We start from the raw sequence: 27674 nt of genomic DNA, 5'->3' as shown, positions 1-27674 counted from the left end.
AGGCATGTTATGCCCAAAGTAAATAATTTTTCTTAACTTGTGTTTTAAATAAATCATGACCAATAAGATTGTAAATAAAATAAAAACAAACTAAATTTAGAACTTGGATACCCGACACTCTAAAGATGGGACAAAAACCTTCTCTTCTACATATTTCGTTTGGGTGTGTAAGCCACGATATAGAGTTTTGCTTGAGGACAAGCAAAGATTCAAGTGTGTGGGTATTTAATGTGCATAAAATACAACATATAAATTGTATTAAATACGGCGTAAAATTAACCCTTTTTTGGTACTAATGTTGGAAAAAAGCTTGTTTCTTTGTTCATTTTTAATTTACAGGGTCAAAAAAGCTTAAATGTGCAAAATGAGCAAAATAACAACAAAACCAGCATAAATGCAAAGAAGGAGGATTGACGCAACTCGCCAAGCCCCAATCCACATCCAAACCAACAAAATAGCAAGATCAGAAGACCTGACACGGGGCCTTGTCCACCAGACACGGGTCGTGTCCAAGAGTGGATTCTGTGCAGAAGAAAAGACAACAACAAAGGACAAAACAGACAGCCAACACGGGGCCATGCGAAGACAACACGGGGCGTGGTCAACTAAAAGATTTACAGAATCTACGATAGTACAGTAAGTACATTGACCATGGGTCGTGTCGTTGACACACCAGGCCGTGTTAGTACAAGACCTGACACAACAGTTAATGAGGAAGATAGAGAGAGAAAGAGAGAGATGGCCACAGGGCCATGCCAGGCGGGCACGGGCCATGGTGAACGTCCTGTTTTCAGCTATAAATAGATGTGCTTGGTTCCACTCCAAACCATCCCTTGCAAACCACTTCTCTCTCACTTGCCACCACTCCACCACCACTATAACACCATCATCCACCACCATCATCCATCTTCCATCATTTAGAGTGTGTGTAGTAGTCTCGGGATCCAAGATCAATCGTAAGAGTCTTTGCTAAACAAAGGCCATGCTTGGCTAAACTCTTAAATGACTTGGAAAAGACAAATCTTTTATGTATTACTTTTTGATTTCCAATCTTTGGCAACTTTTTATTTGGGTATGTATTAATGACTTTAATAACTAGTTTTTTATATTGAAGGCAAATTTATCTAATCATTCTTTATATGTTGTTGATTCACATATTCGTGCCTTTACGGTCTATATAAAGCGCGTTAATTGCCTAGAAGGGGGTTAGAAAGGTGGTTGGGTAAATTTTATGTCTCGTTCAGTGTAAAGTGTCACACCCTGACTTTTGCGGAAGCGTGGTTATTAGTGTGACTTTCTTAATACCATAGCATTCAATCATAGCAACGCTATATGATAAAACAGTAGATGTTCATCCATTACTTAAGTTTAGAAAAACAACATAACATACGTGTTTGAGACATCGACACCAAATTTAAGTTACAAAGCACAACATGTTTAAATGAGTTCATAAAGACTCAACAAAAGACTTTAACTAAAACCAAGTTTAGAAACATATATCCCGTCCAGGAGTAGGATACATCTCCAAAACTCTACGGATGACATCCCTTATTCATGACGCAGCTTGACAAACATGCAACACTTGCCAGATCCACTTAGTTCCCTGAAATACATGTAGTTTGAAAACATCAACAAAAGTTGAGCGAGTTCATGTGTATGTATAAGTATGTATAAACCTTTGTAAACAGTGTAAGTATATATGCCTGTAAATCCCGGTATGAAAGCAAACAAGGAAAAGATCACCAATGGTTTGCAAGGCCACTGATATGTGTGATGGTGTAGGAAGACTCAAACCTAGCAAAGTTGTACCGGGCTTCCGGCTGGAAGACATAGTCACCCTATGGGCCACCCTGGTCCTCATGGGTGTGGGCTCGCTACACCCAAATAGATCTATCACTCATGCCCCTCGGTCCTGATACGAGGATTAATGGTCCCAAGTATCCGCCCCTTTCACATGATCTATGGTTCTTTCCTAGGCTAATCATACCAAGAATATTCGTATGTAATCCTTTTGTAACATGTATTTCACCCCCGAAGTAAATAAACAAAACGGTTTAAAGAAAAGGGGGACATGAACTCACAGTATTGCGTCTTCAGAATCGTAACCCAAATCTCCTCAGCGAACACGACTCCCTACAATGTACTAATGTCTATTAGACGATCGGGCAGTGCCTTGCCTTTGTATTTACGTTTTTGAGTTACGTTTCTTATGTTCCCAATATTATTCCAAGTTATAATCACTTGTTAAAATAATAATTATTTCAACTTTAAATTATGTTTAATTTTGGAATAATTCTTTAATCATTATTTTTGTATTAATACTTCGCAAGTATTTATTTTCGTATTTCCTTTGCAATGATGGGGGTATTCCATACATGCATATTCGTTCTAGTATTTGCAGTTCAAAATAATATCTTTCCAAAATATATTTTCAAGTCCCACTAAAAAATATATATAAACTTATTTTGTCAAAATAATGTATTCCAAGAAAATATATATTTTTCCCAAAAATCATATATCTTCTAAATATACTAAGAAAATATATATTTTACATCCAAAAATAATATATTTTCTCCTTGTCGAAAATATAATATTGCTTTTGTAATATTTACAAAAATCATATTTTCATTTCTTGTATCTAAAATAATATTTACTAAAAATATATTTGTTACTTTATTTTCCGGGATGTTTGTAAGTTACGTTCTTGCGTTCGATTTCCCAATATTAAGTGTGTAACTTATATATTCATTCCTTGTGATTTTTGGTATTATTTTGGATTGTAAATTCTTGGTATTTTGGTTAAGTTATATTATTTTACCCTAAAATAATATAACTATTTCACAAAGTATATAAATATTCACACAAGTGTCTTAGTGTGTGTGTGTATATATATATATATATATATAGGGTAAGGATAGTGTAAAAAGGGCCTAAAGTGTGAGAAGTGTATTATAAGACTATATATAATACTATATAACACCATATAAACACCGTATAACAATATGTAACACCATATAATACCATATAACACTATGTAACACTATATAACAATTATATAACAATTATAACACTATACATCTATCATAGACATGCTATCAGACAAACTATAGTGTTATATTTGTTATATAATGATATATAGTGTTATATAGTGTTATATGGTATTATATGGTGTTACAAATTGTTATACGGTGTTTATATGGTGTTATATAGTATTATATATAGTGTTATAATACACTTCTCACACTTTGAGCACTTTTACAGGATCCTCTACCTATATATATATATATATATATATATATATATATATATATATATATATATATATATATTTACCCATTTTCATTTATAAAAACTAACCTCCAATATTTGTATGGCAAGTTTATTATTAAAATCGTATGATCAAAATACACTTGTAAACATTTGTTAGAAAATATTTCTTTAAGTGTTTATATTTTTGGAAAATTTTGCCATAGTTTCCCCTAAAAATGGAGGTGTCCATGCTATCAAAGCATATCATTTTCTTTTCAAAAATCATCACAAACAATCAACAATCAATCCCTAAACAACTTACACTTACCAAGTGCAAAAACTATACAATTTACATAAAGATCATAAACTTGAGTTTTCATAAAAACTTGTAGCAACTTGGTAATATGTTTAGTAGACTTAGTTACCCTTTAAAGTGTGTTTATTTCTTTAAAAAATCCCATTCTTGGAAGATTTGAGTGTTTACAACTTGTTAGATGATTTTTCCAAAAATCATTCTTTTGAATTTTTCTTGTAAACAAGGTGTTCTTATACTTGTTTCAACTCTAGAAACATGATTGGTTTTCTTTAAAACAATGTTTATACAAATCTTGTTATTTAACTTGGTTTCTTTGGAAAACTGTTTTAGAAATCATCCACTCATAAGTCTTGTATTTTGTTTAAATCATCATCACATGAAAACAACCTTTTTATTTCTCAAGTTCATGTAACATAAAGCATGATGATCTTGGTCTTTCATAAGATCACCACTTTAACTTACTAGATCATGTGTTTAATCACAATCTAGTAGGATACTTATGATGTCTAGCATCACTAACACTAATAATCAATCAACAAGATGCAAACAATCATAAATCAACAAGATTTCATATGTTTATGAGCTTATGTTACTGGTTTATGAATATGTCTTTTAATGTTCTTGTGATTAACAACATACCTCATCTTTTAACCAATCAAAATTAGAAGTAACAAAGGTTATGAGAGTCTTACTACTAGCACTATGGCTAGGGATGAATTCTTGAAGATGAAGGTGACAAATATGGTGGATAAAAGCAAGTAAGAAAGATCCTTGATGATCCACAAGCTCCAAGCTCTCTTGAATGAAGTTTAACACCTTTGTGAAGCCTTAGAATGGATGAGAAAGTTTGAATGAAGGTGGAGGTGGGTGTGCTTGGGGTCGGCCGAGAGCAAGAAGGAGGAGAGGAGAAGGAAGTGTGGAGGCGATGAGGTGAAGTTATGATCTTGAAGTCCTTCTTATAATCCATATTCTCATGTTAACCTTTGGTTATTATGTCTTAATAGTACATAGCATATCTTATTAAGCAAATCAACATAATCTTCTAATTAGACATGTGGGCCGATTTACTAGGATATGGGGAGGGGGTCTACGTGTAAACTTGAACCAATTAGTTACCTTGTAATCCATCTCCAAGTATATAGTTAGTTTAGTTAGTTATTAGATATTTTAGTGGGTGTTAGGGTGTTCGGGGATCATAACTAGCTTAGAAATAATAAAACAATGTTGTTAGTATAATTTTGGTGTTTCGGGTAGTGTCCGCTTGTTCGGTTAGATACCGGTTCGTTAAAGTGTCAAGTTATTCCGTTTAGTGATCTTTAAGTACCCTTTTGTGACACTTTTAATTCCCGACACTTAGGAAAGCATTCAGGACCATTTTGCCATATTTTTTCACATTACTAGCATGTTAAAAAGCTGAATTTTGCTGAAATATGCAAAATTCTGCACTTTTAGCGGGTTTTAGGCACTTTCCGGCACTTAAACTATCACCTAGTGACGCAGTTTTATGGTCCTTACTTCCCTACACACCATACTAGTGTAGTACCTTGTCTCTGTCCCATACTGGGTCTCAAAACACTGTCTGTCTATGTACTGAACATCGTCAGCATTTTTCTGAGTTATCCGCTAACTGTGCTAACTGTGCTTTGTGCATCATGTATGTCAATAAAGTTTGCATGTGATAAGGAGATGACATTATGTAATATGTGATGCACATGTATGTATGATGTAGTAAACATAAAGCAGTTAATTGTTATTCAGCACAGTCATTAAGCACTAATCACGATTAATTAATTGTACGGATACCTGGATTTATGAGGGTTGTCACATAAAGATCCTGCGAGAACCTGGTTCAAGCCTAGTATTACTTCACGAGCGGTTGGGCATTACCCTTCCGTAGGAGAAGAATGAACCGCTTGAATCCCTTATCTATAAACTATTATTAAAACTTTAAACCAACCCTGCGAGGACTGTATCCCTGCTGACTCTGACCAAAGGGTTGAGGGTGATCGCTACCTGGAAGGGGGCCCCCCACTTTTCGCATTAATAACTTACTTAATTATCTTCTAATAATCCGACCTTACGGGACTGTATCCTTGCTGACTCAGACCAATAGGTTGAGGGTAACACTATCTGGAAGGAGGCCTACTACTATAACTTAAAGATAATCTCTTAAAATGCCCAAAGTGCGGAAATCATCAAAATGATACATAAAAGAGGAGTTGGAACCAAGTAATTCTTTCTTGTCTATTTGTTTTTCCTTATATTTTATTTTATCTTTTTATAGTTTTAAAACCCCTTTTTATCAAAGTTTGGTTCGATTAGACGTTAACGATAAGTCGGTATTAAAAGCTTTTGTGTCCTTTGACGACCTCGGTATCTTTCCATCACTATACTACATCGCGATGGGTGCACTTGCCCTAACGTGTGTGTAGAGTGATAGTAGAATATCATGTTTTATAAATTTAAAACTTGAATCAGCGAGTAAAAAGAGCTAAAAATATAATTAAAAATGTATACACACCCGCACGCACGTTGACTTCTAAAATAAACTGGTGGCGGTGTACGGACGGTGGTGGTGATGGACGGTGGTGGTGGTGTTAGACGGTGGTGGTGGGTGGTGGACGGTGATGGTGGTGGTGGTGATGGACGGTGGTGGGTGGTGGACGGTGATGATGGTGATGGTGATGGACGGGGGTGGGTGGTGGTGGTGGTGATGGACGGTGGTGGTGGGTGGTGGTGTTTAACCCTCTATAGACCTTAGAAGATCTTAAAAGTGGTTGTGCCAAGTTTGCACCAAGAAGAGCTCGCACAAATGTTTTTTTTAATGAAACGTTTTCGAAAAAAAAAAAACAGTCTGCGCGTGGCAATTTCTACGCGTGGTCTACACAGCGCAGACAGAAGAGCCTGCGCAGAGCTTTAAAAAAAACAAATAACAGCTAAGTTATTTTTCGGTGAAGGTTTGAACGCAAAACTCGTTCTTGAAAGCGGGGAACTTTCTTAGAAGTAGAAAGTTCCATGGATGGCGTCAATGTCGAATCCTAAGTGAACGGATGACATGTCCGTCTCCGGAGACCCCCTGTCATTCGCCGCTTATTGGAACTAACCTACAAAACAAAATATTGTTAGCCTCGTCATGGAGGGGGAGTCTATGACCAAGCTCTGGCATGAGAATAAGTCTCTTGCCTTGGACTAAATTGGTCGGAATGTTATCGTTGAGATCTTAGAATTGAATGTAAGAATTCAATGTGCTTGAGAGTTTTTTCTAAGTTTTTAGTTTGTGTTTTGTGATAACTCATCTCCTTCTGATCTTTTGCCTGGCTTATATAGATGAAGCCCAATGTACGATGTTCTTTCTCTCTCCTCAAAATTCAGAGGAATGTTCCAGCGAACAATCAGATTGTCTAGGTGTCTTTGTAGAGCCTGTCCCCTTGAGGGGTTGTTTTGATATCTTCCTCATTAATGTATGCTTTCCTTCTAAGTAAGCCACCTCCTTTTCATAGGTTAACCAGCTCCCAGACGGTTGGCGAGTGTGGATCATATCGATCACATCATCATCTCCTTAATTGGAACAATAATCGCATCCTATGCTTATGAACGAGAAAACCATAAACCTTTGACCTAGTCCCACTCGTACGAGTCCAGTAATCAAAGCATGTTGTTGTGGGCTTTGACCTGGTCACTACAATACCGTCAGTTTTTCATTGCAAACAATCTGTTAGAAACAAACTCCCGGGATGACTTCACAATATTTGTCGGTAAAATTGACCGTTGTCTATCCCTAGGTACTATCATGTCGCATATGAAATTACTCACTAACAAAAATTCTACGGTCTGATACATATATGAAAGCTAAGATCGAGAAGTGAAGCCTTCAATTGTGTATGTGTCTATTCATGTTTATGAGCTAATTTTGAAGTATGTTTATGAAAACAACTTACGTCCTTCTGTAATCAAGTTGTTTATTAGCATTCAGATCTCAAATTAGAAAAGATAAATGTTAGTTTCTTTTACAAAATTTGTCTAGTATTTATCGTTTAGAAATGTTTTCAATTTCTTTTAGGGAATGTTTTGGTGTTTGGTCAATAGGCAATTATTGTTTGTGATATCACCTAACAAATCAACCTCTTCGGGTTTCTAAAAATATTAATTGTATATCTGTATCATAATTTTAATTATATGTCTAGTATTTAAAGTTAAGGTATATAAATTTACTTGAAGTTAAGTTAAAATATACTTGCACTCTATATACTTTTGATTCGTTAGAAGCTTCTAGCTCATTATATTTATTTATATTTTATATACAATAAGCAAACACAAGTCACGATCATCCATAATATAGAAATTAAAGGCGATACAAATAAACATGATATCATATTCCTCAATGTAAACCGTTTACACTAAGAAATTAACTTAAATAATCAACTTATGACAAGATGACAATGATTTAATTGAATTATATTGACAGCTACTGGTGGTTATGATGCAAATTTTGTTTAAATTTGAATGAAATTGACAAGATTAAAAATATATGATTGTTTTATTTTCTCTACATATATATGAATATATTCACACACACGTAGTCAAAAGAAACAACAAATCTCTCCGAATTGGAAGGATTAAAAATGAAGGAAAAAGACATAAGTTTTCCTTCTATTTCACTCAATTTCCTTGAAAAAACTCTGAAACTAGGGGTGTTCAGAATTCGTTTCGAATTCAAAAAATTCGAAATTTGATTAAATTCGATTCAATTGTCAAGAATTCGTTTCGATTATAAGAATTCGAATTCGAATTCGATTCAATTCGAGTCAAGTAAATCGAATACGAGTTACGAATTTATAATATCAAATTCGATTCGATTCGAAATTCGAATAAAAGTTATACATTTTTATTATTATTTTTATATATAATACATATATAACTTTTATTGGCTATACTATGAATTATTTTCAAAATTTATCTCAAGTATTAAAGTTACATATTACCAAACCCATGGATTAGGATCAAATACAAAGGATTCTAATTGTAAGAAGTGTAAGAAAGATTTATAGAGTGACAAGTGTCCAATAACCTAAAAAAACCCACTACACAAAAAAACCCCACTACAAAAAAAAAAAAAAACCTTAAACATCCACCACCACCAAAAACCTAACCCCCCCCCCCCCCACATCACCCACCCCCAAAAATTTTTTTATTTTTTTTTTGCCGAGGGGGTGGGGGTTTAGGTTTTTGGGTGGTGGTGGGGGTGGGTGTTTAGTTTTTTTTAGATTTTTTTTAGGTTCTTTGGGGGTGGGGGTGGGGGGGGGGGTGTTAGGTTTTTTTAGGTTTTTGGGGATGGGGGGGGGGTTAGGTTTTTTTTAGGTTTTTGAGGGGTGGGGGGGGGAGTTAGGTTTTTTAGGGGTTTTTTTTGGTGAGGTATAGTTTTTTTTTGTTTTTTTTTTTTTTTGCCCGGGGGGGGGGGGGGGGTTAGGTTTTTTTGGTGGTGGTGGGGTGGGATGGGGTGGGGTGGGGGTGGATGTTTAGGTTTTTTGTGGTGATGTAATGGGTTTAGTTTTAGCTTATTGGACACTTGTCACTCTATAAATCCTTCTTACACTTCTTACAATTAGAAGCCTTTGTAGAATAACTTGACCCCCAAACCCATAACTAAAACCTAAGTAACAAATCTATCTATACATTTCTAACCCTAAAAATATTAACTTGTAATGCAGAGTGGTTATTCTCGACTTCTCGTTTTGAAAGTTAGACTTATGATACTTTATTTGAAACTTTTTAATGTTATACCGTGTTTTATGCCTGCTTTAAAATTTATGTTTTATTTTAACAGTTTTTTTACACGTTTTAAAAAAATCTGAATCAAATAGAATTTATTCGAATTCGATTCGAACTCGAATTTTTAATTGAATTCGAATTTTTAATCGAATACGAATTCGAATCGAATTGGGTAGGTTTTAATCAAATTCGAATCGAATTCGAATTTAAGGGAAGATAAAAATTATTTGAATAATTCTAAAATTCGATATTCGATGAACACCCTTATCTGAAACACCATTTTTTTACATCCTTCCAGATTCTTCTTTTTCTTTCGTTAAATGAAACTCGGGAAGACTAAATTGCATATAAAATAAACACTTTGAGTAATTAATTATATATATTTAATTTAAGTAGAAAAATTTGTATAAGAAGGTTGTACTTGATGAGTTATAGGTTGTACTTGAAAAAAAATTAAAAAGTGTTATTTTTTTATTTTTTATTTTTTTACTTCTTTGACTAGGAAACTAAAAAAGAAAGAAAAAAAGATGCTGTTGTTTTGTTTCATTGAAACTAGCCACCCCCCACCAAATGCAAGTTATAATTAAACCCATTTTTGTTTGGTTGCCATAATTCATGTATATTTTATTAATATTAATATTAATAAATAATACGCAAAGGTTGCCTATTTAAAGCGGCTCTCCCTCTACGTCCTCCTTCCCCCACTCCCTCTATCTCCTCTTCAACATTCATATTCATTTGGGTACGTTTTATCATTCAAAACATGCCTATGATCACAAAATACATATATAACAATCACACATTTTTATTTATAAACATATATGCTCACTTATTTCTGACTGTTTTTTTGTTTACCCAGCTATATAAACGAAGATGGAGTATGTTCACACGCAGAAATACGATTGTCTTCTTTTTGGTATTATTACATAACATACATAAATTCTTTTTTTTTTTTTTTTGTTTTTGTTTTCTTGTGTGTGTGTTTGGAGATTGTTAATGTTAGCTATATGCATATACAGATCTAGACGACACTCTTTATCCTCTTAGTGCTGGATTGGCAGTGGGAGTTCTCAAGAACATCAAAGGTACTATATATATACATAAATATATATCTGTCTGTGTGTATATGTGTGTACTGTTTTATTGAAATATATATATATCGCTGAATTGCAGATTATATGGCTGAAAAGCTTGGAATTGATGAGGAAAAGATCCCAGAATTGTGTGATCTGCTCTACAAAAACTACGGTACCACAATGGCAGGCATTCGGGTATGGACTTTGTCGCTTGATCATTCAACACTTGAACATCTTAAATTAACCGGTTACTCATTATTTGTTACGTTGGTTACAGGCGATCGGCTATGATTTTGACTATGATGAATACCACAGGTACTTGATGAATTTGATTGATGCATCAAGTATTATTACTATAATACGGAAACGATTGATTGATGGAATTTGTGTTTGTTATTTTTCTAGTTTTGTTCATGGAAGATTACCTTATGAGAATTTAAAGCCTGATCCTGTTTTGAGGGGTCTTTTACTAAGCTTGCCCATGCGCAAATTCGTAAGTTTCTTTCTTTCTTTGAGTGACATAATTAATAAAGTACGGCTGGAATGAATGAATAAATGAACGAATGTGGGTTTAGATATTTACAAATGCGGACAAGATCCACGCTGCTAAAGTTTTGAGCAAACTCGGATTGGAAGATTGCTTTGAAGGGATGATTTGCTTCGAGACGCTGAATCCTCGTGTGAACAAAGTTAGCAGGGTTTGTGATGATGAGATATTCGACATAATTGGACATTTTTCTAGAACAGATTCGACCTCAGAGTTGCCAAAGACGCCAATTGTCTGCAAACCATCGGAAGATGCAATCGAGAAGGCCCTCAACATCCTCAACATTAACCCTCAAACAACGGTACCAAATCATACCTCAAACACCATACATAAATTAATTTTATTTGAGTTTCTAACACGCGTCTTTTTTACAGCTGTTTTTTGAGGATAGCGTCCGAAACATCCAGTCTGGAAAACGTGTGGGTCTTGACACCGTTTTGGTAAGTAAGCATTTATTTAATTAATTTAGGATATGTATGTATTAACTGTGGAATTGAAATTGGAATTGGAATGTTACGGCAGGTTGGGAAGTCCCATCGGTGCAAAGGTGCAGACTACGCGTTAGAAAGCATACACAACTTGAAAGAAGCAATACCGGAGCTCTGGGAAAAGGTTTCCGTCGCTGCTTATAAGGTCGTTGTGGAGACACCCGTCACGGCTTAACATTAATCCATCACTTGATTCAGTTGTAACCGGAGCAATGAACGTTGTATCAACCAATGATCAATCAATGTATATGTTATGTATATGTATCAATCTTAATAATTAATTAATGATTATATAAGTTTAATTAGGATGTTATTTTTGTTATATTTTACTTTGTGGATGTAGATGTTTAAAAGTGTCGTACGTTCTTTTTCTCACAGTTTGTTGTTTCATTTGGCATTGTTGTTTTCTTGATGGGGTCTCTATCGTGCCAACTGTATCCGATTGATGTTGCTTTCTAATTTAAGGGGGTTTGTGACGTGATTAATTAATATTAATGCAATTATTAGTAATGTCATCATCAGATTCAGTTTTTTTTTGTTTATATTTTTCATTGCTTTCAATTTCACCTCTTTTTTCCAAGTTTCTTGTTTGGATATTTTATCAACTTATTTCTTTTCATGTTTAATTTTATCAATACCTTTACATAACTTTTGCCCGGAGTATATAATCATCAATAAAAATAACATGAACTTTTTTGTATATGTTATATAGAGTAAATTACGATTTTGGCCCATGTGGTTATATCACTTTTACCATTTTAACCCAAAAAGGAATCTTTTAACGTCTGAGCCCCAACGTCTTTTTTTTCCTAACCCTTTTGGCCCCTAACACTAAACCCATTCATTTACTTTTAGGGGCCAAAAGGGTTGGAAAAAAAGATGTTAGGGGCCAAAATCGTAATTTACTATATTATATACCAAGTGAATTGTTGCCTTTGAAACGACGTCATACTTGATGGCACAAGTACGCTAATGACGCCACTTGGTTAGTTACCAGGCTCCAAGTTTAACACTATTACTATAACCCTTATACTTAATTTCATATATAATGACACACTAAATATAGTATTAACTCCTTACATTCGACCCTTAAACTTTTGTCTTCTCTAATGATCGGAATTACTTTCACATTCACCCTCTTAATAACGATCATTCTTTTGTTGTAGATCTTGAACTCGAAGTAGTTCACTCGTAGTGATGAATTTGATCATTGCGAGTGCTTTTGTTAGATCTCCATAGATTAAACCTAAAGGTTTTACTGATCTTGTAACACCCCAAACTTTATTAACTGTGGAAAATGTTTAATTGTGTAATTGGGCTTAATGCTGGGTTTTACTTGTTAAGTAGATGGATTTGGGCCAAGAAAAGATTAGAGGTGAAAAGCCCATAACTATGTGGTATAAATGTGTTTTAACTCTTTTTTTTCCTAACAATATGTAACATATAAACATATAACATAAAACATGCATATATTTTTTAAACTTAAAATACTACAAAGATATAAAATTCACAAACATAGAGAAAACCAGGTACTATTCCGGTTCTTGTACAAAACCATAACCGGTTCCGGGTATTGAAAAACCCGGTTCCGAGTAATTGAACTGGTTCCGGGTATTAAAAAAACCCGGTTCTGAGTAATGGAACTAGAACCGGTTCTCAGGTATAATCAGGTACACTTCAGGTCTGGTTTTTGACACTGAAACGCACACCCTATGCGTACCCCGGTGGGTAGGGTCAGTTCTGGGTCTGGTTCCTAAATACCCATTTCAAGGTTGTTTTTTACCGGGTACAGGTTCGGTTCCGGTTTTTGCACCTCTATGTGTAATACAATGAATTTTCTGTAATGATCATGATAAAACATCAATACAATAGACTTTGCATTTTATCTTTTCTTTAAAATTCACAGGGAACAACCAAAAAAGTTGTATTATTACGATAAATTTGAGAAAAGTAATATGAAATTTTCTACTTGCAAGTTTAACATGAGTCCGAGCAAGACCATTTGTTATCATCTGCTAACAAAGTATGAAAAAAAAAAAAAAGAACTAATTTAGCAGACAAGACTCATGTAATATGTATATCATATATCCCTTTGAAAATGTGACATATAGTATCTACAAGCACTAGTAAAACCTCTTCTCTATCCCCCCCAAAAAGGAAGCCTGTTACAACAGTTAGTACGCTATATCGTTCATTAGTCTCACACACACCCATCCATGATTTGGTTTATATAACAGAGTTGCAGCCTATTACATCCCATCAACTGGTAGTAGTAATAGTTGTTACAGTTGTACGACGGTCATATGCTGTTCGGAACCGAAGACCTGATCCTATGTAGCTTGACACAGGACAAAACCAACAAAGGATATTCGGACCCAGCACCTGTCACCATAACCAAAGTTAATAAAACGTACTTAAATAAGATGACAACTAATAATATTCTCACTCACTGTAATCAGATTTTCATAGACACCAAGATCATATGGATGCGAGTACACATTCCCTCCTTGTTCTGCAACCAACATGGCCCTCACCCCCTCGTAATACTGCATCACATACGTTACAAACGTCATCTTTATGCTATAAAAACATACATATCTAATTGAACCCCAAGTGCTTTTACTTTCAACCAACTCCTTGGTAGGGTTGTAATCGAGTCGAGTCGAGCCGAGCCGAGCCAGGATGGGCTCGAACTCAAACTTAAACGAGCCAGCTCGGCTCGGCTCGTTTATTTTATCGAGCTGAAAAGTCGAGCTCGAGCTCGGCTAGTTCGAGCCCAATCAAGCCGGCTCGTTAATTTTTTTTATTATTTTCATAACCTTTTTACAAGTATTGATAACATAAAAAAACAAATATGTAAATAAATATAACATAACTTATGTATTATTTTTGTTTTTTCTAATATTTTAAAGACAGAAAGGCATATTAAGGGTATGTTTGGCAAATGTAGCTAGTGGCTGGTGGCTGGAAGCTATAGTTTTTTAGATATATTTGGTGTTTGGTAGAGTAGCTGGAGCTTTTAATAAAATGTATAAAATGACCATAATAGACATAACTAAAAATTTAAAAAGTTTGTGCATTAAAAAGTTCATTATCTTTAGAGGTTAAAATAGTCATTTTTTCCCTAAAAGCTTGTAGCTCCTTCTAAACGCTACTAGTAGGAGTGTTCAACCAAAAGCTTCAAGCTCCTAACCTAAAAGCTTCAAGCTCCTTCAACCAAACAAGGCGTTTTATTTAGGAGCTTTTTCTTAAAAGCTGAAAGCTAGAAGCTCCTAAAAGCCCCATGCCAAACATACCCTAAAAATATTATATGTATTACTTTTTGTGTTTTTACGATATTTTTATATGTTATTTAATTCATTAAACTTAAAATGTTAATAGTTTAATCCCCTCCCACATATTTTTTACTTTAATACCTATAAAATTAAATTATTCTTTCCGGCTCGATACAAAGCCTTCATTTAAAATTTAAATTATTCATGGTAATTAGCAAGGGGGAAGGAAGATCTCCATATCTATAAAATAAAACAATTCGAGACCTTGGGGCAAAGATATTACCTCTATTGTGGTTTTGTTCTGTAGCGTTAGGTATATATGCCACCCGAGAAAGACGCCTAGAGCCATGCTAAGGGGAATTAGCAACAGCCCCGAAATGATCTGCGATACAACAAGCAAATGTATGAGGAAAAGCAAAATGAATCATGACACAGTGGTGGTGAAATCATTATCATACGTACGTATACACTTCTGTAAGAACCTTTACTTTGCTGAGTATCAACAGTCAAACTACCTACAAGCAAAATCTAGCCATCCAAACAATAATAGTAAATATTGATGACAATATTAGTAATACATAATCCAACAAAATGGTAAAGACTAAAGACCATACCAAAGAGTATAGGCATGCAAGGAGAGCATATGCCACAAACACAAAGAAGACCTTATAGTTTGCGTGGCCCACACAATTATTCATCCACACACAATGGTGATCCTTCAATGAAAGAATGAGTCAGCAATTTATTTATCTATGTTGATAATAAATAACAATAATTTAAGAATGAGGTGGTGGGGGATAAATACCATTCGTAAAACACATCGTTTACATACACGACAATGATGTGAACGAGGTGGCTTGTATAGACGACATTTCTTGCAGTATCTCAAGTCCCCACCCTGCAAGTATAATGCATACGGAAACGTCAACGTAAGCATGCATACTTTCACATAATTTCCTCCAAACCATCAACAGATGGGTGATCTTATCCATTATCACAGTTGACAATTTTTAGATGTTCATAAAGTCCTTACATGAATTTAATACATAAGAAGTAGAAAAAAAAAAGGAAAACTCTAAAGAGTTCGGGTAGGGTGCAATCAATCTCTCACGAAAGGCAAAGCATCTTTCAAAAATATATTTAACTTTTTCCAATTTTCCCCCATAACATTAAACTAATTGATCAATTTAAACGCTCCCTATAACTTATTAAAACTTTTACCCTTTCCTGTCACTCGCTAATCGAGCCTTGATAGGTACATACTTCAAAAATTTCTTGAATCCTATTATTCAGTAGCGTGCTGGATGATGATAGAAAATGTGTGATAAGAAATAAGATTACTGATTGGTCATCCTCACATGTCATCAAATAGGATGTATTCTAATGATACAAGGTCAACCATGACGTTGGTATCATATGCATAAAAGGGATGTGCACTTGGAAAGCACGCGCAAAAAATCATTTTCAACTGGAAAGTCAAAACATGCTACTCAAGTGGTGGAGCTTATCCATGTTAGCTTATGTGGAGACCAATGAAATCCGAATCATTAGCCTTTAGGCAAATACTTTCTTCTTTCATAGCAGTCATTAAGTAAGTACTTTCTTCTAGTTCTTTCATAGCAGCATGAACCGGATATATTTCTTATTTGGATCGTTCTAAAAAATTCAAAGAAGTTGAAAGCAACGGTAGAGCAGCAAAGTGAAAAGCAAGCGAACGTGTCAAGAATGGGAAGTTTCTTTCTATGGAATTGATTACATTTTGTGAGAACGAACAAATAAAGGATAGAATTAAACTGACGTCGAATTGGCAAGATCAATGATGATAAAAAGCGGCTGCCAAAAACATTTTCTTTCTATAAACAAACAATGCTTATGACACTGGAGGGATGAGGCATAGTAAGACGATTTCCCTAGTGGCTTAAGGCAGGCACTGTACAAAGAGACAGGCAATTTTCTTCTTGACAATGGGTCTAAAAGAAACCAACAACATTGTATCCGAATAAACATTGTATTCACGACTTGAGGTAGAACTGTCACTCAATAAATGAGGAAGGCATTTATCGTATAACTTTCTTTGTGTAGAAAAAAGTTAGCTTAATTCAGTCACTATTTTCGGTTATCTTATTAAGAGCTAGCTAATGTACAATGGGGGCATACATACATAGTTTATGTGAACAAGCCCTAGGGCTCGTTCGCCTAAGTAATGAGTAACGATCTAAAGCACATCGTCGGTATGTTAAACACCTATGGGCAATAAACTATTAGTTATCTAAAGAAACGAAACTATTATATCGCATAGGAATCATACAATAAAACCCTAAAAATGAAATGATACAGAATGGAATGCGGATGGAATTGAAATGTATATTTCATTTCAACTAAAGAAAGATTTGAAATTGAATCTGAATAACTCAAAATCACTACTTGAAATGATACCTTTCGTTTAATCTCGTGGATGGGGTGATGGGGGTCCTCGATGTCGGGTGCGAAGGAGGGAGGGACACGGCCGGGGTCGGTGAACATGGCACGGGCGTAGTTGCAGACGCACAAGAGGGCAAGGGCGGTGAAAAGGAAAGCGTGGATGATTCCAGGAGAGGAACGGAGGCCAAACCATTGGTTGAGGAATACGAAAAGAGTTGAAAAGTAAATGTAAGCGATGGCTAATGATACCACAATCACGTGAGGAGAGAACACCTTCTTGCTGCCCATTGCCCCCCCGAATGAGCAGATCTTTATTCAAGGAGGGAGGCACCGGCGTATTGCTTTACGACGGCGTCTCGCGGTGGTGGTGGTGGTGGTGGAGGAAGAGGATCTCTCTCTCTCCTCTTTCTCTCTCTCTGTTTGGACAGGTTTTGGGTTCCACCTCCACGTCATTTAAATACCGAAATTACTATTTTATCCGGATCTCTTAATACTTTTTTTATTTTTATTTTTATTTTTTTGGAACATTGAGTTTCATGGGTTAGGCACCACACTTCTAATTTGAAAGTTACGTTGCCACACTTCGATCACACTATTTCAAAAAAGAAAGGGTGTTGCTTAATTCTAACCTCTTGCCTATAGACAAGAGATAGAACCTTGGGCAAGCTTCTTCTATTGTCGATTTGTCAGCTATTGTCGATCATGTCAAAGGCCGATGACAATGACTGGAGAAGATGATGACGTGTCACCGGCGAACGATGATCGGAGAAGATGGTCGGAGAAATATGAAAAATTAGGTCACCGGAGAAGATGACCGGTGAAGATTGCCGGAGAATTAGGTGTTTTGCCGGAGTAGTTTCATTTAAAACATAATTTGAATATTGCACATATGGTCCCTGCTGTTAAGGATTTTACAAAGTTACACGTAAGGGGTTTTAACATAAAAAAGTTAACTGAGTTTAGCTGAAAGGACACCGCCCATTAATGATTGCAAACATAAAAGACATACAGTGTAATTTTTAAAGTTAAAGGACAACGCCTATCGAAACATTGAAACATAAAGGACGAAAAGTGCAACTTAGCCATAATTTTAGGAAAACGTCATCATATTGCGATTTCAATGGAGAATAAAGAAGGAGAAATCACCCTATCACATTTTTTCCTAAGCAAAGTGAGTTTTAATATCATGTTGATGTTGTACTATGTAATTCAAAGAGTAAAATGTACGGATAGCCCCATGGTTTTGTAAAACAACACTTATAGTCCTCAACTTTTGGAAATTACACCGGTGCTCCCTGTGGTTTGATAGTTTGTTACTCGGATAGTCCCTTGAGTGGATGACGGTTAGTTGTCTCCGTTAAGTGGATGTGAAATGACAATTTTACCATTCATCTTCTCCATTCTATAAAAACAAAACAATCCCACCCCAACTCCACGTTTCTCTCTGATTCAAGATCTTGGTTTTGATTTCATGTTTGATTCTTGAAACTGTACAAAGTTGTCACCTTTTTACAGGTTAGATCCACATTGCATCTTGGTACATTAAAAAGATCTACAATTTTGTGATTCTTGATGGGGTTTTCAAACACCTTCAAGATCTTGATCTCGGTTTCGATTTCGATATCATGTTTGAGTCTTGAAACTGTTAATGGGTATTATCTTCCTGCTAGTTTTCCCATAGATATTTTGTGGGTGATCAATTATCTGTTAAAGTTAACTCCCTAACCTCAATAGATACAGAAATCTCATATGGGTATTACACTTTGCCTTTTTGTAAACCTCTTGAAAACATTAAAGATAATGCTGAAAACCTAGGTGAGCTGCTCATGGGAGACTGAATCGAAAACTCTTCGTATCGGTTTAAGATTTACAAGAACGAATCCGAGATCTTTTTGTGCGAAACGAATCACCTATAAAGCGAAGAGTTCAATGGTGGTGGAAACAGAGAGAAAGGTGGGGGTGGGTGGGGTTGTTTTGTTTTTATAGAGTAGAGAAGATGAAGGGTAAGTTTGTCATTTCACATCCACTTAACGGAGAAAATTAACCGTCATCCACTCTAGAGACTATCCGAGTAACAAACTGTCAAACCACAGGAAGCACCGGTGTAATTTCCTAAAGTTGGGAACTATAGGTGTTATTTTGCAAAACCAAAGAGACTATCCGTGCATTTTACTCTAATTCAAAGGTACATTTAAGATCGCAACGAACCAATCAAGCAAGTTCGAATAATGTAACCGGCCTAACCTTTGATGAGCCAGGTTTTAGCAGGGTATTAGTAATCCAAATATAACGTTCAGTTATAAAACCGTGTCTCTTACCAACCTAATATCTTTCCTCATATTGCTCAAGGGACACGTAGAGAAAAAGTGGGAAAGTGGGTCCGAAAAGAATTAGTTGTAAAACGCAAGGGATTGTTGAGGAAACAAAAGCCCCTTTTTCAATCTCAACCGTCTCCGTCTTCAACTCGCGTTTCAGAAAACATTTGAGCGACAATTCTCAATCTACACCAGCAGCCAGCCATTCCCCAAATCAAACTATACTTTTACGAATTTACTTATTTCGGGCGATGTTTGCTTGGTGGCGTCATATGGCATTGGCAATGTGATCAAACGATGTCGCTTTACATCGGTCGTGAGGCTTCAAAGGTATCCATCCCCCATTCATCCATAATATTATTATTATTCTTATTCTTATTATTAAACAAAATAATATAATTATTGTTATTGTTGTTGATCTGTTCCCCATCTGTTTTCCAAAAGCTATGGAAAAGAATTTGTGCAGAAACCACAACTGAATTCAATCTTCTCGCGGACAACTGGAAGTATATTCTTGCCGGTTTAATTTGCCAGGTCTCTTTCCTTTTCATTTTAGTATTTCTATATCTATATCTATATATGCTATTGCGATTCGGTTTGTTTTCATAAGATGATGATGATTATATTTGTTCAGTACATTCATGGGCTGGCAGCTCGAGGAGTCCACTATCTTCATCGCCCCGGGCCCGTTCTCCAGGATACCGGCTTCTTTCTACTTCCTGTATGTCTCTCTTAATATACCACTTGTCTCTATCTTCTGTATCAATGATAATGCTTAGTCTGTTTGTTTAGGAGCTCGGACAAGAGAGAGCTTACGTCAGTGAGACTGTTTTCACTTTCGTGTTTCTATCTTTTGTTTTGGTAAGTATAATGCGTTACACATCAGTTCGTTGTCGTCTCTGTCTAACTCGTGATCTGATACAGTGGACCTTCCATCCTTTCATATTTAAGACCAAAAAGATCTACACTGTTCTAATATGGTGCAGGGTCCTCGCTTTTTTAGTTGTAAGTGGTGATTTGTTATCATTTTTGGAGTTTGTGTTGTTGATACATATACGCACGCACATAAATTGTTGTTGAGAAGAGCATAATCCATAAAAGTGATTGATTTTGGTGAATGAGAGTATAGCCAACACAACAGATCATTAATATTTGTCTTTTAAATGAATTTACGTATCTCATGTATGGTATCGACCAACTTCATTTATTGCATTACAGGCTTGCCAATTTCTTCGTATCATTACATTCTATTCGACTCAACTTCCAGGTCCAAATTACCATTGTCGAGAGGTACGTGGTCTGGAAAATTTCAGTTTGTTATTCAATTAATATCTGTGTAGGTGTTCACAGAATAAAATATAGTCTGCATGTTGTTATCTTTATTGCAGGGTTCACGGCTTGCAACACTGCCTCGTCCAGACAATCCTCTTGAAGTTCTAGTATTCAGTAAAATTCATTTTCTCTTTGTTTCTCACTGTTCTTTTGCTTGTCATTAAGATTAAGTTCTGTATATATGTTATCATTTTTACACCTGCAGTTCCTCGTGGTGTGCTTTATGGATGTGGTGATTTGATATTCTCATCACATATGATCTTCTCTCTAGTATTTGTGCGGACATATCAAAAATATGGAACGCGGAGGTAATGACTGAATATAATGCACTCGTGTGTGTGTGTAGTTAACAATTAATTAAATATAGGTTACTGTAGTGACCGGCAGCTATCTTAACATTTAATTCACTCATTGCTTTGACTTTGAATATTATTGCATGCACATATAAAAGGTGAATCTTTCATCCATTGTTTCTGAGCACAAGCATTGCGGATGAACACACCTTTGAATGGGCTTAAAACATCACTTTTTAGGCTTCATAGTTCTCTTGATATACTATCGGCTGCTTTTGTGTCTAAAACTTTTTAGGCTTCTTTTATGTTGTAGATTTATAAAGCAATGCGCTTGGGTAATCGTAGTGGTTCAGAGTTTGCTAATTATTGCTTCTCGTAAGCATTACACTGTTGATGTGACTGTCGCCTGGTACATTGCAACATTTATACTACTTGTCTTGACTCTTGACCATGTACACACACACACACACACACACTAATAGTTACGAGTATTTAACATATTTCAGGTACACTGTAAATCTGGTGGTTTTCTTCATTGACCGCAAGTTGACAGGTTGGCGACTAAAAACCATATCTACCAGTGTATGTGATTTTAATATTTAAACATAGTACGAATTAAATTTGAACTTTTGCAGAGATGCCTGAGCGTAGTCTAGGAGCTGTCTTACCATTGGCCAAAGATGTGCGGATGAAAGACGATCATGTTAAACTTGTGAATGATCCTGCAGCAGATCGGGTATGTAACTGACTATATATAGTAATATTAACATGTCTTTTTGTGTGTATTCCTTATTCATTAAGTAGAAAACAGTTGACGTATAAGTTAATAATGGATGTTTGATACAGAGGCTGCTGAGAAGTCCAGCAAATGGGAAAGTTAGCGAAGATAGCAACAATGTACATGGTGGTGACGTGCTCGACAGTTTATAGTGAAGTGGAATTGTGTTTTTGTTTTTGTTTGCGATTCTATTCATTGTATAATGGATTTTCATGTTCTTTGATTAGCATTTGTTATTTGGTTTGTTTCTGAATTTTATCATGATAATGTCAATAGCATATGTATGATTCTCATTCCACTAGCTTTAACTGATAAAAAGAGAGACGGTAGTGTTATTCAAGATTTCAAGTCATATAGAGGTGTTCAAAAAGCTTGCGGCTTGCTCGGCAAAACCTGAAAAAAGCTTGGTTGTAAACGAGTTGGCTTGGTTCGGCTCGAGTTGTAAACGAGCTGAGCTAGTTCTGGCTCGGCTCGTGAGCTCGCAAGCCGGCTTATTTTATTTTATATAAATTAATTTTAGTTTTAAATGTATTTAAATAAAAAAATGTGGAAGGGGATTGAAGTGTTAACATTATAAGTTTAGTTAACCAACATATACAAATATGGAAAATAAACAAAATGTATACATATCATACTTTTAATATGTTTTTGGGTCTTTAAAATTATTAGAAATAATATAAATAATACATATAGATAAAGATATAAGTGCAATTATTATTTTTTTTTTGTTTTTTATGTTATCAATATTTGTAAATAAAATAAAAATTAACAAGCAGGCTCAATTTGGCTCAAACATTTTACGAGTTGAGCTCGAGCTTGACTTTTCAGCTCGATAAGATAAACAAGCCGAGCCGAGTTGGTTGTTTAAGTTCAAGCACAAGCTCGAGCTCAACCTGGCTCGCCTCGACTCGAAGTCATGGTTGCCTGGATTGCAAAATGTGTATTTATAATAATGGGTGATATCTGGAAAGATTGGTTTGTACCGTTACTTTACGCAAGCATCAGTGCAAAGGGAATGTGTAAAGCAGAATAAACCAAACATATCCAATGAAGTTGCCCCAGTGGTAATGGAGGTGGGAAGGGTTCCTGCCCTGGAGTGCTCAGGTTCGAATCCCTCTTTGACCATGTATAACCCTGGCCGAGATGCTGTTAAAAAAAAATATAATGTCACAAACCAAACATCCTTGTTCCAGTTACAGACTTCACATAAACATCATGACATAAATATTTGACCTTTTAGAGTGGGTAAAAACATGAAGCATCCATCTGCACCACTTCCATTTCATTTCATCTAAGTTGTTGACACTAAAACTGCAATCTAAAAGGGTTTTTACGGATTTTTAAATAATTATTATATCGTTTATCATTCTTTAGGTCATTTGTAGAAAGATCCTCTTATGCGACAGCCACTCTGAAAAACAAACAATCTCATCATACAAACACAATTTCCCATTCATCATCGTCACAAAAACACAACCAAACTAATATGTCTGTCTCAACACTAATATTACTTCATATCACATTTGTCGGTTGGACACAAGGCTGCCAACTGAGAGGCACAGGAGAAAGCACACCCAAACGCAACTGCTCATTATCTCTTGTTGTCGGTTTTACAATGCTGCTGTTTTCTAACCCACTTCTGACCCAAGCAATGTTACTTATATCAGTGGCTAAGGCAGCCAATTCATGACTCGGAAAACCACAAGGAGCCTCCGCATAATCAACAAATTCCGGCCCCAGCAAACCACTTCCGCTTGAACCGTCACCGTCACAGCAACCGTGCCCGCATCGATGAGGGACTAACCCTTCACCTTCACTTCTTACCATCCCAAAATCTCCTGCTTTTGTTTGCTGAGCATCGTTATACACGTTGAATGCACTAACACGGGCCTTAGGACGGAAAAGGTTTGTAGCAGTCGCCTGCTCGTTATTATTAAGATCATTGATGCACGTGACATCAACGCACTTGAATGAGTTCACATCCCCCTCCCCACATGATAGAGTTTCTTCAGACGATGCTTTTGATCTGTCAACGTCCTCCCTAATGTTAATATTAGTAGCAGTGGACCCTAACGTACTGAATTTGCCACCTCTTCTCCTCAGCGTTGAATTCCAGTGGTTCTTAATAGCGTTATCGGTTCTTCCTGGCAACAGCCTTGCGATTGATGCCCATTTGTTTCCGTGAACCGTGTGAGCTGACAGTATAATGCGGTCTTCTTCATCTGCCACATGTAAACATGATGTGCTCAGCTAGATGACTGTAAAGATCAACCACTTCCAGTGTAATAATAAGCTTATACACATATAGAGAAGCGTTCAATTTAGAATCACACGTAAGTTAACAACCATTGTACATATTGCATGATTTGCTGTACTTAAGTTAAGAAAGGAAGAGGGGTAAAATGGGAATTCTAACCCACCCTTCCCTTATGTGTGTGCGAGTGCGTCACTTTCACACACCCTCTAAATATAACTACTGCATATGTATACATATATGTTCGTAGTTATCTATTTAAGCAATGACCGTCATTCCTAGGCCCTAACTTGCAACTAGTTGCTTTTATAACCCTTATTCATCCTGCTTTTGTTTCTATCTAACATGATCTTTGTTAGTGCTGGTTAATGCATTCCGAGTGGTTAATTCAGTTGGAGGTAAGGCAACAAGGCTATGGGGCTAAGCTAGCTTGTGGAGTGTGATCACTCCAGCGGTTGGGAGGACCGTGGAATATCACCCCCCCCCCCCCCCCCGCGACTTTCAAGAGGAGAGTCAGATTTTGTTTTAATTCTCAACTTAGGATCATTTTTTATTTATTTTTATTTTTTTATGCGTGTTATGGCTTGCATGTGTGTCTTTATGAAGTGTTATTTGCCTATGTGTGTTTTATCTGACTGTTATGTCTAGGCATGGTTTTTGGAGCTGGGGGTTTCACTAGAAGTAGCCTCTCTAGACTCTATCCTTTGGGATAGAGGCAAGACTTGCCTACATCCCACCCTCCCTAGACCCAACCAATAGTTCGACTATAGGCGGGATTATACTGGGTATGGTTGTTGTTGTTATATTTCAAGTTGGCAAATACAACAGACTTAGCTGACTCCTTGTTTATCCCACACCACACAGATTTCGAAGAGAACGTTGGAGCTTCTTCGGCTTAATTGGTGATCACAAAGAAGTTGGTTGCTGAAAGAGTCAAGATGTTAATAGTTTTGTTAATGTACCCAAGTTAGTACTCGCATACTTGGCAATTTAAAGTCTAGGCGGAGGCGTTCTCTATATTTGATGGTTTGGGTATTTCATTACCTGCTAGTGAATTAAGTATTTCATTAACATTGAATCCGTACGTACTCAACAGGGAAACCACATTCATAAGACCCTTGCTTAGCAGTGGCTATCCAACTCCAATTCATCGCGCCTGCTTGGAACAGTGTTGTTATACTTTCATTCCTATGGTTTTTGCATAGTCCTCACATGTGCTTTGGTTGTGAAGTATGTCGCTTCTTTGTCATGGTTTTAAACAAAGCTTGTGGGGTTAGCGGTGCAATATATTTCACATATCGGACAGATTGCAACCGCTTTTGCTGCTAATGGCATTCTCAACAATGTGGGTTACCTATATACCGCTTTCACAGACGCTATGGCTTCACAGTTGTCACTTTAAATCAGTTGAAATGAAGCCGTTTGGTGTCTAATTTGATTAATACTTATACATGGATAAAAGACAGAAGCCAAATATACAAGTATTCAATAATTGAATATGTAAAATGTGAGAGAACGAATGAATGAATGACTGACCAGTAAAGGGTTTGCGCTTGACAGCAGGGTCAAGCTGATTGCACCACCTCAAACGGCAGGATTTGCCCGATCTGCCCGGAATTCCTCGGGCGATGAGGCTCCAGTTCCGGGCACCAAAATTGGCCACTAATCGACTAAGAATTGCGTCCTCTTCAGGCGACCATGGTCCCTTCACTCTGTCCCCGTTCTTCTTCCCGTCATCGCCATCACCAGCACCGCTCAAATCCTCAATTCCGGCGCCGTCTTTCTCCATTGCCGACTTTCTGATCGATCAGGGAATATGCCGCTCTCAACTCAAGTGGGACAAAAATAATCACATTTAACAATTTTTTACACCTCCAGAGGGTGGGGGTGTTCGGCATTTAATCAATACAAATTTATAAGTTTCAATTAGATTTGAAATTTGAAAAGTTATACTTGGGGTATTTTTAGATACCCAAAACAAAAAGCTTTTTTTTTACTTATACATAACTTAAAATGAGTGTAAATTTTAACAATAATAATTAAACTTTAATCTACATTTTAATTAAACTTTAGATCTCTGAAATTTAGTTAACTTTCACTTATCTTAATATGCTACGTGAAATATTATATATGGGATAGATACATCTGCATCTCTCAAGGTGGACATTTCAAAATTCAAACTTGCCTTCACTTACTTCGTTCTTTCTCTCTCTCTCTCATTTTAAACCCTAATCTGTTTCATTTCCTTCGTTTCATCTCTATCTTCACTAGTGATCTCGTTGCATGAGCATAGGTTGAATGAACCCATCGATGATGCCTGGAATCGGCTTTCCAGTTACTGAATCTGTAAGCAGAGGTACCAAATCCAGCGAGTTGGTATGGTGGCGATTCATAACAACTCGTACAACAAATGGTGGTGGTTGGTCTTCAAATGTAGTTCCTGCGACTTTGGTCTAGGGTTCCGACAAACCCCTTTTCACTGTTTTTCTTTATACACAAGAGTAAGGTCTGATTATTAAGATTCCGTAATTTTTGGTAGAATACCCCATTTCCAGCACTTGATGTTCATTACAGTATTTTGAGGTTGTGGTAGATATGCGATGAGCGAAGATGTTCGTCCGACAGTGGAGTAAGTTGGTTTAGGACCTCAACAAAAGAGCTATCCCCCCACTTACCATTAACTAGGTATAACTTATTGGACTTGAATTTGCAATCGATTGCTTTAAGCAGGTATAATTTGATTTTGTGAAGTTTTGGGCAAGATTGATTGTATAAGGTTGATCTCAATGTAAGTTCTTGTGAAATATGGCTTATAATATATACAGGTGTTAGACTTTGTTTTTTATTTTTTATTTGTGTTCCATTAAATTTTCATTGTTGTTTCTTTTTAGATTTAGCATGAAGATCTAGTATTAAGAGAATGGGAAAGTGTTAAATCTGTAAGTTGGCTGACTCAGGTTTAAGATTGTGCTTTTCATCTTGTAAAAAACTTGTGCTCCTTTGCTATATTTCAATTTTAAGATTTTATGATGGTTCTATATTTACTTCTTTGTAGAATTTAGGGTAAAGTTTCTATTTTCTCAATAAAGTTAAAAGTATATGCAGATGGTTAATATGTTCTTTTTCGCTCTTGGAATAAATAAGTATATCGTCTATAAAAACGATTACAAATTTATCAAGGTACGGTTTACATATCCTATTCATGATGTCCATAAATGCAGTTGGAGCATTTGTTAGACCAAATGGCATGACTGTAAACTCGTAATGACCATACCTAGTTCTGAAAGCAGTTTTAGGAATGTCCTCTTCTTATACTTTCAATTGATGGTATCATGAGCGTAAATCAATCTTGGAAAAATACCGAGCTCCTTGGAGTTGATCGAATAGATCATCAATCCTTGGTAATGGGTACCGTTTCTTGATTGTGACCTTATTCAATTCCCTAATCGATACACATACGCATCGAACCATCTTTCTTCATGATAAACGACATAGGTGCTCTCCAAGGGGATGAGCTTGGTTGTATGAGACCTTTCTCTAGCAATTCATCTAATTGCTTCT

General features: G+C 36.0%; 4 protein-coding genes across 6 annotated transcripts; 2 read left to right on the top strand and 2 right to left on the bottom strand.

The window, feature by feature from the left end:
- The first annotated feature begins 9977 nt into the window (after window positions 1–9977).
- On the top strand, window positions 9978–11842 carry LOC110884968 (uncharacterized protein C24B11.05). The gene is made up of 9 exons (XM_022132652.2): window positions 9978–10076; window positions 10194–10250; window positions 10354–10419; window positions 10508–10605; window positions 10688–10725; window positions 10816–10903; window positions 10986–11258; window positions 11332–11397; window positions 11480–11842. The coding sequence occupies exons 2-9, from the start codon at window positions 10208–10210 to the stop codon at window positions 11618–11620; spliced, it is 813 nt and encodes a 270-aa protein (XP_021988344.1). The 5' UTR covers window positions 9978–10076; window positions 10194–10207; the 3' UTR covers window positions 11621–11842.
- A 1652-nt stretch (window positions 11843–13494) lies between these two features.
- On the bottom strand, window positions 13495–17598 carry LOC110884967 (probable protein S-acyltransferase 16). Its single transcript, XM_022132651.2, has 7 exons — window positions 17157–17598; window positions 15526–15618; window positions 15335–15436; window positions 15183–15248; window positions 15004–15102; window positions 13896–13991; window positions 13495–13827 (listed from the first exon to the last, which is right to left on the bottom strand). The coding sequence occupies exons 1-7, from the start codon at window positions 17427–17429 to the stop codon at window positions 13705–13707; spliced, it is 852 nt and encodes a 283-aa protein (XP_021988343.1). The 5' UTR covers window positions 17430–17598; the 3' UTR covers window positions 13495–13704.
- Window positions 17599–19339: 1741 nt separating this feature from the next.
- On the top strand, window positions 19340–22152 carry LOC110884966 (phosphatidylinositol:ceramide inositolphosphotransferase 1). Of its 3 annotated transcripts, XM_022132649.2 has the most exons (12): window positions 19447–19786; window positions 19901–19990; window positions 20091–20177; window positions 20249–20317; window positions 20381–20461; window positions 20675–20746; window positions 20845–20902; window positions 20994–21096; window positions 21395–21490; window positions 21588–21634; window positions 21717–21817; window positions 21928–22152. In XM_022132649.2, the coding sequence occupies exons 1-12, from the start codon at window positions 19754–19756 to the stop codon at window positions 22009–22011; spliced, it is 921 nt and encodes a 306-aa protein (XP_021988341.1). In that variant the 5' UTR covers window positions 19447–19753; the 3' UTR covers window positions 22012–22152. The 3 variants fall into 3 exon arrangements, with proteins under 3 accessions (XP_021988342.1, XP_035834504.1, XP_021988341.1); XM_022132650.2 differs by lacking the exon at window positions 20381–20461 and having other exon boundaries at window positions 19340–19786; XM_035978611.1 differs by lacking the exon at window positions 21395–21490 and having other exon boundaries at window positions 19353–19786.
- Window positions 22153–23271: 1119 nt separating this feature from the next.
- On the bottom strand, window positions 23272–26024 carry LOC110884965 (transcription factor MYB1). Its single transcript, XM_022132648.2, has 2 exons — window positions 25650–26024; window positions 23272–24081 (listed from the first exon to the last, which is right to left on the bottom strand). Exons 1-2 carry the CDS (start codon window positions 25900–25902, stop codon window positions 23372–23374), a joined length of 963 nt encoding a protein of 320 aa, XP_021988340.1. The 5' UTR covers window positions 25903–26024; the 3' UTR covers window positions 23272–23371.
- Window positions 26025–27674: the final 1650 nt, after the last annotated feature.

Source organism: Helianthus annuus, chromosome 10 (genome assembly GCF_002127325.2).
Source record: "Helianthus annuus cultivar XRQ/B chromosome 10, HanXRQr2.0-SUNRISE, whole genome shotgun sequence".
Taxonomy (NCBI): domain Eukaryota; kingdom Viridiplantae; phylum Streptophyta; class Magnoliopsida; order Asterales; family Asteraceae; genus Helianthus; species Helianthus annuus.
The sequence above is the reverse complement of the archived record's forward strand: the minus strand, read 5'-3'. Positions and strand labels throughout refer to the sequence as shown.